At 39.3% G+C, this 12,500-nt stretch overlaps 1 protein-coding gene across 1 annotated transcript; it reads left to right on the top strand.

Annotated features, from left to right (window-relative positions):
• The first annotated feature begins 4,868 nt into the window (after positions 1–4,868).
• Positions 4,869–7,208, top strand: LOC137634386 (zinc finger Ran-binding domain-containing protein 2-like). The gene is made up of 4 exons (XM_068366782.1): positions 4,869–5,013; positions 5,778–5,934; positions 6,188–6,308; positions 7,095–7,208. The coding sequence occupies exons 1-4, from the start codon at positions 4,869–4,871 to the stop codon at positions 7,206–7,208; spliced, it is 537 nt and encodes a 178-aa protein (XP_068222883.1).
• The last annotated feature ends 5,292 nt before the right edge of the window (positions 7,209–12,500 follow it).

Genomic DNA, 12,500 nt, shown 5'->3' with positions numbered 1-12,500 from the left:
GTGGCGGGGTGGGGAAACGGGGCTCTCCGAATACTCGAACCAAATGATGGAGAGCGAGGCTGAAAAGAGAAGAGACGGAGAGACGAAGAAATCGGTGTCTAATGAACAGAGGAGTGAAATTCAAGCACTGCAGAATATGAATCTCTTTTTGGAGAAGGAATTGGAAAGAGAAAGAAATGCCAAGAGTCAACTTGCGGAGAATCTTCTTAAAGAGTTACAGGAGGTTTATGATTACCAAAAAAAGCAAATGGAAATTACTGAGAAAATCAACGGTAAGCTAGTATCAAAGCTACGCATGGAACTTTTTGAAAAGGAAGCATGGATTGATGGCTTCAAAAAGGATAATGACCTACGATTAATCCTCCAGGAGAAGGCGAGGAACAGAAGACATGAGAGGATTCTCAAGCAGGAGAGGGACGTCCAGGCATTGACAGCGGATATACTTAGAATCCATAGGGTTGTGATACATGAATTAAAAGCAGGTGAAAGCTGGATGCAGTATTTCATAAGAGAGCTTTTGAGAACAGATGGGAATTTGATCTCTTTAAAAACATTGCTTCACCTGTTGAACAAAGAACTGTCTTGGCCTCATATTTCTTGGCAACACGTTAAGAAGATGATAACGCCTGACGAAAGAGTGTTGAAGCATGAGAGAAGCTCTTATGGTATACTAAAACCTTTTCTCACTTTCCCATCACCTGGTCCACATCAACCTCTTGGCCCGCTACGACCTCCTGTTCCACATCAACCTCTTGGCCCACTACGACCTCCTGGTCCACTACAACTTCCTGGTCTACTAGAACCTGAAAGTCTTCCTGAGAAGAGAAGTGAAGGGGAGATGAAGAAATCGGTGTCGACGGTGCAGAGGAGTGAAATTCAAGAAATGCAGGAACTAAATTTCCTGTTGCAGAAGCAATTAGAAAGAGAAAGAAAGGCCAAGTGTCAACTTACGGAAAAACTTTTGAAAGAGTTGCAGGAGGCTTATGATTACCACAAAAAGCAAAAGGAAATTACAGAGAGATTCAACGATCAGCTAATATCAAAGCTACGCAGTCAGATTCTTGAAAGGGAACAAGAGATGGCACCCTTGAAGCGACAAAACGACAGAATAAACCGCAACCACAATAAACTGATGAAGGAAATGCATTCAAGGGAACTCTACCTTGACAGGAAACTCAAGCTATTGATGGATGAATACCTAAGACTTAGAAGGCTTGTGACGCAAAAATTTGGGGAAGAAGTTGAATGGGAGGTTGGATATTTAAAAAAGAAAGTGAAGAGATATTCGAGTTATGAGCTTTTAAGAATAGTGATTGACCGGTTCAATGCAGAGCTGCCTAGTTCACTTCGTAACCAGAAAACATCTTATTATCCATCAACCCACACACTAGAACCTTCTGTTCCAATACAATCTCCTTGTCCAAAAGGACATCACCTTCCACAAAGACCTCATCATCCACAAAGATATCATGGTGCAATATTATCATGGTCAAGAGAACCAGATTCATTTGTATCACCCAAAGGAGCAGGCAAAGGGATGTCTCCTAAACGCAGCCTGAAAAACACCGGCCACAAAAACCGGGAACTAATGACCCTGAGGAGCCAGAGTCGAACATTACAGGAAAAAGAGGATCGTAGACTTATTTCTAAGCTCAAGGAAGAAATTCTCTATCTGAAAAAGGATTTGTCATGTAGCAAACAAACGAATTCTTTGATGGAAGGGCATACAAAAAGAGAAGGAAAAGGTAAGTTTGACGTTGCTAGAGAGTTGGAAACTACAGAAGAGGTCATGGATGACCCAAACAATAAAATAAAGAAGCAGAGAACACATCTATATGAGGAGGACCAGAAACTGGTGTCAATGAAGCAAAGAGCTGACCAAAGCGAATGCCAGCCTAACGAACTGATCAAGGAAATTCACTTGGGAAATATATCGCTGGAGAGAAAATTAAGTGAGGAAATATCAGCGCTCAGACAACATGGTGCAATATTATCATGGTCAAGAGAACCAGATTCATTTGTATCACCCAAAGGAGCAGGCAAAGGGATGTCTCCTAAACGCAGCCTGAAAAACACCGGCCACAAAAACCGGGAACTAATGACCCTGAGGAGCCAGAGTCGAACATTACAGGAAAAAGAGGATCGTAGACTTATTTCTAAGCTCAAGGAAGAAATTCTCAATCTGAAAAGGGATTTGTCATGTAGCAAACAAAGGAATTCTTTGATGGAAGGGCATACAAAAAGAGAAGGAAAAGGTAAGTTTGATGTTGCTAGAAGGTTGGACACTACAGAAAAGGTCATGGATGACCCAAACAATAAAATGAAGCAGAGAACACATCTATATGAGGAGGACCAGAAACTGGTGTCAATGGAGCAAAGAGCTGACCAAAGCGAATGCCAGCCTGACGAACTGATCAAGGAAATTCACTTGGGAAATATAACACTGGAGAGAAAATTAAGTGAGGAAATAACAGCACTCAGATTATCCCTCGAAGGGAAATTAAACAAAGGTTTAAAAATGATGGCGCAGGAACCTCAAGGAGTTTCGGGAAAGGGTCGGACTCTTGGAATAGTTGATCATGGTCACGGGCGTGGAAAAAAAGGTAAGTAACGTATGATTGCTGCTGCTGCTGCTGCTGCTGCTGTTGCAGAATTGATGAATTTTTAACAGCAGCAGCAAGAGAAGGAGGAGGAAGAAGAGCAGCATAAGCAGCAGAAGGACGAGGAGGATCAGCATCAGCAGCAATAATCTACTCAGCATACCTAGGGGATATTCTATAAGTGGACTAGGCAGAAAGAAGAATTCAGACTTTGTCTATTATGCTTTGTTCCTTGATGAAGATTCACCTGTACTGTTTCTTTGTCAGGTGGACATATGCAGAAAGACAAGTCTGTCAACTTCTAGTATGCTAGACTCCCTCAAGAAGATCCGCCAAAATTAAAAGATGGAAGAAAACCTACAGGAGCCGAAGATGCAGCAGCACCACCAGGAAAAGCAGCAGCAGCAGCAGCAGGAATAGCAGCAGGAAAAGCAGCAGCAGGAAGAAAAGCATCATCATCATCAGCAGCAGCAGGAAAAGAAGCAGTAGCAGCAGGAAAAGCAGCAGCAGGAAAAACAGCAGCAGCAGCAGCAGGAAAAGCAGCAGCAGCAGGAAAAGCAGCAACAGCAGCAGGAAAAGCAGCAGCAGCAAGAAAAGCAGCAGCAGCAGGAAAAGCAGCAGCACCAGCAGAAAAAGCAGCAGCGGCAGGAAAAGCAGCAGCACCAGCAGAAAAAGCAGCAGCAGCAGGAAAAGCCGCAGTGGCAGCAGGAAAAGCAACAGCAGCAGCAGGAAAAGCAGCAACAGCAGCAGGAAAAGTAGCAGCAGCAGCAGCAGGAAAAGTAGCAGCAGCAGCAGGAAACGCAGCAGCAGGGGGAGGAAAAACAGCAGCAAAAGCAGCAGCAGCAGCAGGAAAAGCAGCAGCAGAAGCAGGAAAAGCAGCAGCAGCAGGAAAAACAGCAGCAGCAGCAGCAGCAGGAAAAACAGTAGCCGCAGAAAAAACAACAGCAGCAGGAAAAGCAGCAGCAGCAGCAAAAGCAGCGGCAGCAGGAAAAGCTGCAGCAGCAGCAGGGAAAGCTGCAGCAGCAGCAAGAAAAGCAGCATCAGTAACAGCAAAAGCCGCAGCATCCGCAGAAGAAGCTCCAGTAACATGAGGAAGAGGAGAATCAGCAGCAATAATCTACTCTGCATACCACGGGGATAGTCTACAAATGGACTCAGCAGAAACAAGAAATCTGACTTGGTCTGTTATGCTTTGTTTCTTGATGAAGATTCACTTGTACTGTTTCTTTGTCAGGTGGACAAATGCATCAAAGACAAGTTTGACACTCTCTTAGTATGCTAGGCTCCCTGAAAAAAGATAAGCCGAAATAAAAACTAAAGCCGGAGAAGCAGAAAAACTCAAGGAGCCGGAGATCCAGCAGCAGCACCAGAAAAAGCAACAGCAGTAGTAGCAACAGCAGAAGCAGCAAGAGAAGCTCCAGTAACAGGAGGAAGAAGAGGAGAATCAGCACCAGTAATCTACTCTGCATACCGAGGGGATATTCTGCAAATGGACTCAGCAGATGGAAGAAATCTGACTTGGTCTATTATGCTTTGTTCCTTGATGAAGATTCACCTGTACTGTTTCTTTGTCAGGTGGACAAATGCAGAAAAGACCAGTCTCTCATTCTTTCAGTATGCTGGACTCGCTGAAGAAGATCACCAGAGATAAAAAGATGGAAAAAACTAAAGGAGCCGGAGATGCAGCAGCAGCACCAGGAAAAGCAACAGCAGTAGCAACAAAAGCAGGAGAAGAAGCAGCAGCCGCAACAGCAGCAGGAGAGGCTCCAGTAACAGAAGGAAGAAGAGGAGAATAAGCAGCAATAATCTACTCTGCATATATAGGGGATATTCTGCAAATGGACTCAGCAGAGGGAAGAAATCTGACTTAGTCTATTTTGCTTTGTCCCTTGATGAAGATTCACTTGTACTGTTTCTTTGTCAGGTGGACAAATGCAGAAAAGACTAGTTTGACACCCTCTTAGTATACTTGACTCCCTGAAGAAGATCCACCGAAATAAAAAGAAGGAAGAAAAACTATAGCTGGAGAAGCAGCAGCAGTACCAAGAAAAACAGCATCAAAAGAAGCTCCAGTAACAGGAGGAAGAAGAGGGGAATCAGCAGCAATAATCTACTCTGCATCCCTAGATGATATTCTGCAAATAGACTCAGCAGAGGAAAGAAATCGGACTTGGTCTTTTATGCTTTGTTTCTTGATGAAGATTCACTTGTACTGTTTCTTTGTCAGGTGGACAAATGCAGAAAAGACAAGTCTGTCATTCTTTTAGTATGCTGGACTCCCTGAAGAAGATCACCAGAGATAAAAAGATGGAAAAAAAAACAAAAGGAGCCGGAGATGCAGCAACAACACCAGGAAAAGCAACAGCAGTAGACCCTAAAAGCAGCAGTACCAGTAGCAGCAGGAGAGGCTCCAGTAACAGGAGGAAGAAGAGGTGAACCAGCAGCAATAATTCACTCTGCATACTTAGGGGATGTTCTGCAAATGGACTCAGCAGAGGGAAGAAATCCACCTTAGTCTATTTTGCTTTGTCCCTTGATGAAGATTCACTTGTACTGTTTCTTTGTCAGGTGGACAAATGCAGAAAAGACAAGTTTGACACCCTCTTAGTATACTTGACTCCCTGAAGAAGATCCACTGAAATAAAAAGAACGCAGAAAAACTATAGCTGGAGAAGCCGCAGCAGTACCAAGAAAAGCAGCAGCAGCAAAAGAAGCTCCAGTAACAGGAGGAAGAAGAGGGGAATCAGCAGCAATAATCTACTCTGCATCGCTAGATGATATTCTGCAAATGGACTCAGCAGAGGAAAGAAATCTGACTTGGTCTATTATGCTTTGTTCCTTGAAGAAGATTCACCTGTACTGTTTCTTTGTCAGGTGGACAAATGCAGAAAAGACAAGTTTGACACCCTCTTAGTATACTTGACTCCCTGAAGAAGATCCACCGAAATAAAAAGAAGGAAGAAAAACTATAGCTGGAGAAGCAGAGGCAGTACCAAGAAAAGCAACAGCACCAAAAGAAGCTCCAGTAACAGGAGGAAGAGGGGAATCAGCAGCAATAATCTACTTTGCATCCCTAGATGATATTCTGCAAATAGACTCAGCAGAGGAAAGAAATCTGACTTGGTCTATTATGCTTTGTTTTTTTATGAAGATTCACCTGTACTGTCTCTTTGTCAGGTGGACAAATGCAGAAAAGACAAGTCTGTCATTCTTTCAGTATGCTGGACTCGCTGAAGATCATCAGAGATAAAAAGATGGAAAAAAAACTAAAGGAGCCGGAGATGCAGCAGCAGCAACAGAAAAAGCAACAGCAAAAGCATCAGGGGAAGCTCCAGTAACAGGAGGAGGAAGAGGAGAATCAGCAGCAATAATCTACTCTGCATACCTAGGGGATATTCTGCAAATGGACTCAGCAGATGGAAGAAATCTGACTTGGTCTATTATGCTTTGTTCCTTGATGAAGATTCACCTGTACTGTCCCTTTGTCAGGTGGACAAATGCAGAAATGACAAGTCTGTCATTCTTTCAGTATGCTGGACTCGCTGAATAAGATCACCAGAGATAAAAAGATGGAAAAATAACTAAAGGAGCCGGAGATGCAGCAGCAGCACCAGGAAAAGCAACAGCAGTAACAACAAAAGCAGAAGAAGAAGCGGCAGCTGCAACAGCAGCAGGAGAGGCTCCAGTAACAGAAGGAATAAGAGGAGAGTAAGCAGCAATAATCTACTCTGCATATATAGGGGATATTCTGCAAATGGACTCAGCAGAGGGAAGAAATCTGACTTAGTCTATTTTGCTTTGTCCCTTGATGAAGATTCACTTGTACTGTTTCTTTGTCAGGTGGACAAATGCAGAAAAGAGACAAGTTTGACACTCTCTTAGTATACTTGACTCCCTGAAGAAGATCCACCGAAATAAAAATAAGGAAGAAAAACTATAGCTGGAGAAGCAGCAGCAGTACCAAGAAAAGCAGCAGCAGCAAAAGAAGCTCCAGTAACAGGAGGAAGAAGAGGGGAATCAGCAGCAATAATCTACTCTGCATCGCTAGATGATATTCTGCAAATGGACTCAGCAGAGGAAAGAAATCTGACTTGGTCTATTATGCTTTGTTCCTTGATGAAGATTCACCTGTACTGTTTCTTTGTCAGGTGGACAAATGCAGAAAAGACAAGTTTGACACCCTCTTAGTATACTTGACTCCCTGAAGAAGATCCACCGAAATAAAAAGAAGGAAGAAAAACTATAGCTGGAGAAGCAGCAGCAGTACCAAGAAAAGCAGCAGCAGCAAAAGAAGCTCCAGTAACAGGAGGAAGAAGAGGGGAATCAGCAGCAATAATCTACTCTGCATCCCTAGATGATATTCTGCAAATGGACTCAGCAGAGGAAAGAAATCTGACTTGGTCTATTATGCTTTGTTCCTTGAAGAAGATTCACTTGTACTGTTTCTTTGTCAGTTGGACAAATGCATTAAAAGTAAGTTTGACTTTCTCTTAGTATGCTAGGCTCCCTGAAAAAAGATACACCGAAATAAAAACTAGAGCCGGAGAAGCAGAAAAACTCAAGGAGCCAGAGATCCAGCAGCAGCACCAGAAAAAGCAACAGCAGTAGCAGCAACGCCAGAAGCAGCAGGAGAAGCTCCAGTAACAGGAGGAAGAGGAGAATCAGCACCAGTAATCTACTCTGCATATATAGGGGATATTCTGCAAATGGACTCAGCAGAGGGAAGAAATCCAACTTAGTCTATTTTGCTTTGTCCCTTGATGAAGATTCACCTGTACTGTTTCTTTGTCAGGTGGACAAATGCAGAAAAGACAAGTTTGACACTCTCTTAGTATACTTGACTACCTGAAGAAGATCCACCGAAATAAAAAGAAGGCAGAAAAACTATAGCTGGAGAAGCAGTAGCAGTACCAAGAAAATCAGCAGCAGCAAAAGAAGCTCCAGTAACAGGAGGAAGAAGAGGGGAATCAGCAGCAATAATCTACTCTGCATCCCTAGATGATATTCTGCAAATGCCGCAGAAGACCAGGGGTGGGGGAATGACCACGTTACCCTGTACATTCAATGTCCTTATTTGGAGAGTCCAATGAAATAGGAACAATCATCATGACATAACCGAGGGCATCTCTCTCTCTCTCTCTCTCTCTCTCTCTCTCTCTCTCTCTCTCTCTCTCTCTCTCTCTCTCTCTTTCTAATAATCTTAGTAATAATTTACAAAAATAACCGTAAATAATTCATTCACTGGAACGAGGGCACTTAGCACACGATCAAAATACCCACCCTGGTCCAACCACTCGGTTGAAATTAGCATAGATATGCCGTTCTGTTTTTTTACAGGAAAAAAAACATAAGTAAATTATATATGTCAGCGTCAAGATTGTTATTTTGTCAGGTCTAGTTACTTGCATGGAAAGATATCCATTGCACCTGCAGTGTAGCGTTTCAAGCAGATTTGCAGTAACGTTTTAAGCAGATTTGCAGGAACTAACGTTTTGAGCAGATTTGCAGGAACTAACGTTTTGAGCAGATTTACATGAAGTAACGTTTCAAGCAGATTTGCAGTAAGTAACGTTTTAAGCAGATTTGCAGGAAGTAACGTTTTAAGCAGATTGCTTAATAAGTAACGTTTTAAGCAGATTTGCAGGAAGTAACGTTTTAAGCAGATTGCTTAGTAAGTAACGTTTTAAGCAGATTTGCAGGAAGTAACGTTTTAAGCAGATTGCTTAGTAAGTAACGTTTTAAGCAGATTTGCAGGAAGTAACGTTTCAAGCAGATTTGCCGGAAGTAACGTTTTGAGCAGATTTGCAGTGAGTAACGTTTCAAGCAGATTTGCAGGAAGTAAAGTTTTAAGCAGATTTGCAGGAAGTAACGTTTTAAGGAGATTTGCAGTGAGTAACGTTTCAAGCAGATTTGCAGGAAGTAAAGTTTCAAGCAGATTTGCAGTAAGTAACGTTTTAAGCAGGTTTGCAGGAAGTAAAGTTTCAAGCAGATTTGCAGGAAATAATGTTTTAAGCAGATTTGCAGTAAGTAACGTTTCAAGCAGATTTGCAGGAAGTAAAGTTTCAAGCAGATTTGCAGGAAATAATGTTTTAAGCAGGTTTACAGTGAGTAACGTTTCAAGCAGATTTGCAGTGAGTAACGTTTCAAGCAGATTTGCAGGAAGTAAAGTTTCAAGCAGATTTGCAGTAAGTAACGTTTTAAGCAGGTTTGCAGGAAGTAAAGTTTCAAGCAGATTTGCAGGAAATAATGTTTTAAGCAGATTTGCAGTAAGTAACGTTTCAAGCAGATTTGCAGGAAGTAAAGTTTCAAGCAGATTTGCAGGAAATAATGTTTTAAGCAGGTTTACAGTGAGTAACGTTTCAAGCAGATTTGCAGTGAGTAACGTTTCAAGCAGATTTGCAGGAAGTAAAGTTTCAAGCAGATTTGCAGTAAGTAACGTTTTAAGCAGGTTTGCAGGAAGTAAAGTTTCAAGCAGATTTGCAGGAAATAATGTTTTAAGCAGATTTGCAGTAAGTAACGTTTCAAGCAGATTTGCAGGAAGTAAAGTTTCAAGCAGATTTGCAGGAAATAATGTTTTAAGCAGGTTTACAGTGAGTAACGTTTCAAGCAGATTTGCAGTAAGTAACGTTTTAAGCAGGTTTGCAGGAAGTAAAGTTTCAAGCAGATTTGCAGGAAATAATGTTTTAAGCAGATTTGCAGTAAGAAACGTTTCAAGCAGATTTGCAGGAAGTAAAGTTTCAAGCAGATTTGCAGGAAATAATGTTTTAAGCAGGTTTACAGTGAGTAACGTTTCAAGCAGATTTGCAGTGAGTAACGTTTCAAGCAGATTTGCAGGAAGTAAAGTTTCAAGCAGATTTGCAGTAAGTAACGTTTTAAGCAGGTTTGCAGGAAGTAAAGTTTCAAGCAGATTTGCAGGAAATAATGTTTTAAGCAGATTTGCAGTAAGTAACGTTTCAAGCAGATTTGCAGGAAGTAAAGTTTCAAGCAGATTTGCAGGAAATAATGTTTTAAGCAGATTTGCAGTAAGTAACGTTTCAAGCAGATTTGCAGGAAGTAAAGTTTCAAGCAGATTTGCAGTAAGTAACGTTTTAAGCAGATTTGCAGTAAGTAACGTTTTAAGCAGATTTGCAGTAAGTAACGTTTTAAGCAGATTTGCAGTAAGTAACGTTTTAAACAGATTTGTAGGAAGTAACGTTTTAAGCAGATTTGCAGTAAGTAACGTTTTAAACAGATTTGTAGGAAGTAATGTTTTAAACAGATTGCTTAGTAAGCAACGTTTTAAGCAGATTTGCAGGAAGTAACGTTTTAAGCAGATTTGCAGAAAGTAATGTTTTAAGCAGATTGCTTAGTAAGTAACGTTTTAAGTAGATTTGCAGTAAGTAACGTTTTAAGCAGATTTGCAGGAAGTAACGTTTTAAGCAGATTTGCAGGAAGTAATGTTTTAAGCAGATTGCTTAGTAAGCAACGTTTTAAGCAGATTTGCAGGAAGTAACGTTTTAAGCAGATTTGCAGGAAGTAATGTTTTAAGCAGATTGCTTAGTAAGCAACGTTTTAAGCAGATTTGCAGGAAGTAACGTTTTAAGCAGATTTGCAGGAAGTAATGTTTTAAGCAGATTGCTTAGTAAGCAACGTTTTAAGCAGATTTGCAGGAAGTAACGTTTTAAGCAGATTTGCAGGAAGTAATGTTTTAAGCAGATTGCTTAGTAAGCAACGTTTTAAGCAGATTTGCAGGAAGTAACGTTTTAAGCAGATTTGCAGGAAGTAATGTTTTAAGCAGATTGCTTAGTAAGCAACGTTTTAAGCAGATTTGCAGGAAGTAACGTTTTAAGCAGATTTGCAGGAAGTAATGTTTTAAGCAGATTGCTTAGTAAGCAACGTTTTAAGCAGATTTGCAGGAAGTAAAGTTTTGCGCAGATTTGCAGTAAGTAACGATTTAAGCAGATTTGCAGTACATAACGTTTTGGGGAGATTTGCTGTAACGTTTTAGACAGATTTGCAGAAAGTAACGCTTTACGCAAATTTGCAGTAAGTACCGTTTTTTAAGCAGATTTGCAATAAGTAACATTTTAAGTATATTTGCAATAAATAACGTTTCAAACAGTTTTGCAATAAATAACTTTTCGAACAGTTTTGCAGTAAGTAACGTTTCAAACAGTTTTGCAGTGCGTAACGTTTTAAGCAGATTTACAGTAAATAACGTTTCAAGCAGAATTGCAGTAAGTAACGTTTTAAGCAATTTGCAGTAAGTACTGGTTACGGTTCATGCTTTAGTGGTTACGTTTGTAATAAGAGAGGGTGAGTTCAAATGCTTTAACTAATGCCTACATTTAAGTTGAGGTGAAATTTTGAGAAATATATCAATGTCTGATTTTTTGTCGGTATAAAAACAAAACATTTTGTTAAATTACATACGTTTTCATGTACCAGGTTACATTCTGGTTCATCCAACAGATAGTTAGTGGATTATTACATGAATGGGATAAAAATTATAAGCAGTTTTCAGCTGTATGATACATAATACATTAAAACTACATGAACTGATCAATCAAGTACAAAATGGACTTTCCTTAATACATGATTTTTTTTTTTTTGCTTTTTTTTAAACTTTGTCAACCCTATTTTCCTTCTTTTTTTTTCTTAACAAATTATTTTCAATCCTTAGCCTTGTTTTTTTTTTTTAACCTTTTTTTCTTAAACTTTGACAACCCTATTTTCCTTCTTTTTTTTTTCTTAACAAATTATTTTCAATCCTTAGCCTTATATTTTTGGTTAATCTTTTATTAGGATTAAAGCTAATCGCAAAGATTACTGATGTCAAACACTTCCGAAATGACTAGGGCTATTCTCTCACTTTTCATGACTTACGTTACTGTTTGAGGAAATTATATATATATATATATATATATATATATACATATTCAGGGGAAAATATTACATTTAAAGATTTTCTTTGTCTTTGATACTTAGACAGCATAAAATCTCGAATTCGAATTTTGTGAGTTTCAAAAAGCTGATAATAATGAGACAACTCAAGGAAGAAACATATAAATCGCATAATTATTTCCTAAAATAAGCATACACTTCAGGAGAATATCATTACAAGTTATTTTTTACAATATAAATATATATATATATATATATAATATACATCATATATATATATATATATATATACTATATATATATATAATATATATATAAGCCAACAGTAAACATATGTATATATACGTACACACACATACATACTTACATACATATAAATATATATATATATATATATATATGTGTGTGTGTGTGTGTGTGTGTGTATACAAGGCCACAGTAAACACATGTATACATCCACTCAAATATATATGCATACTGTCTATATTTACATATACATTATGACGAAATACACATCGCATTATTAGAATTGCGGCAATCTGGAATCCATTATCCAATTACCATATTCCCTATCAAAGACAATACGAAATAACTTCCATTTCGCATATTGCGTCACAAGTACTTCTTCCAGATAACTAATAGCGGTAATTGGCGACAAATTACTTACCCAATTATTGCAATAAAGCTCTTTTGGGGCTTTGATACGTGAAATTAGTATAATGCATCTAGTCATGAGAATAGAGGATTATCTACGTAATTTCCTATCAGCTAAATTTATGCATTTCATTCGAAAGAGATTTGTTCGTAATAGACTGTCATTTGGGGAAAATACATTCCCTTCATATTTGTGCAAAACGCATCAGTAAATCAGCTGTCATTGCTGTGAAACACATAAAGAGAGTTTAATAAGCCAGTCATAGTCCATAGATTAAGTGAATGAGATTGATGTGTCAAATTATCAGCTTTGGTGCTATGAATTAGCGTGTCCTCCAAAGTAATTATTATTATTATTATTGT

Source organism: Palaemon carinicauda, chromosome 44, assembly GCF_036898095.1.
Source record: "Palaemon carinicauda isolate YSFRI2023 chromosome 44, ASM3689809v2, whole genome shotgun sequence".
NCBI lineage: Eukaryota > Metazoa > Arthropoda > Malacostraca > Decapoda > Palaemonidae > Palaemon > Palaemon carinicauda.
This window is presented reverse-complemented; position numbering and strand designations above follow the sequence as displayed.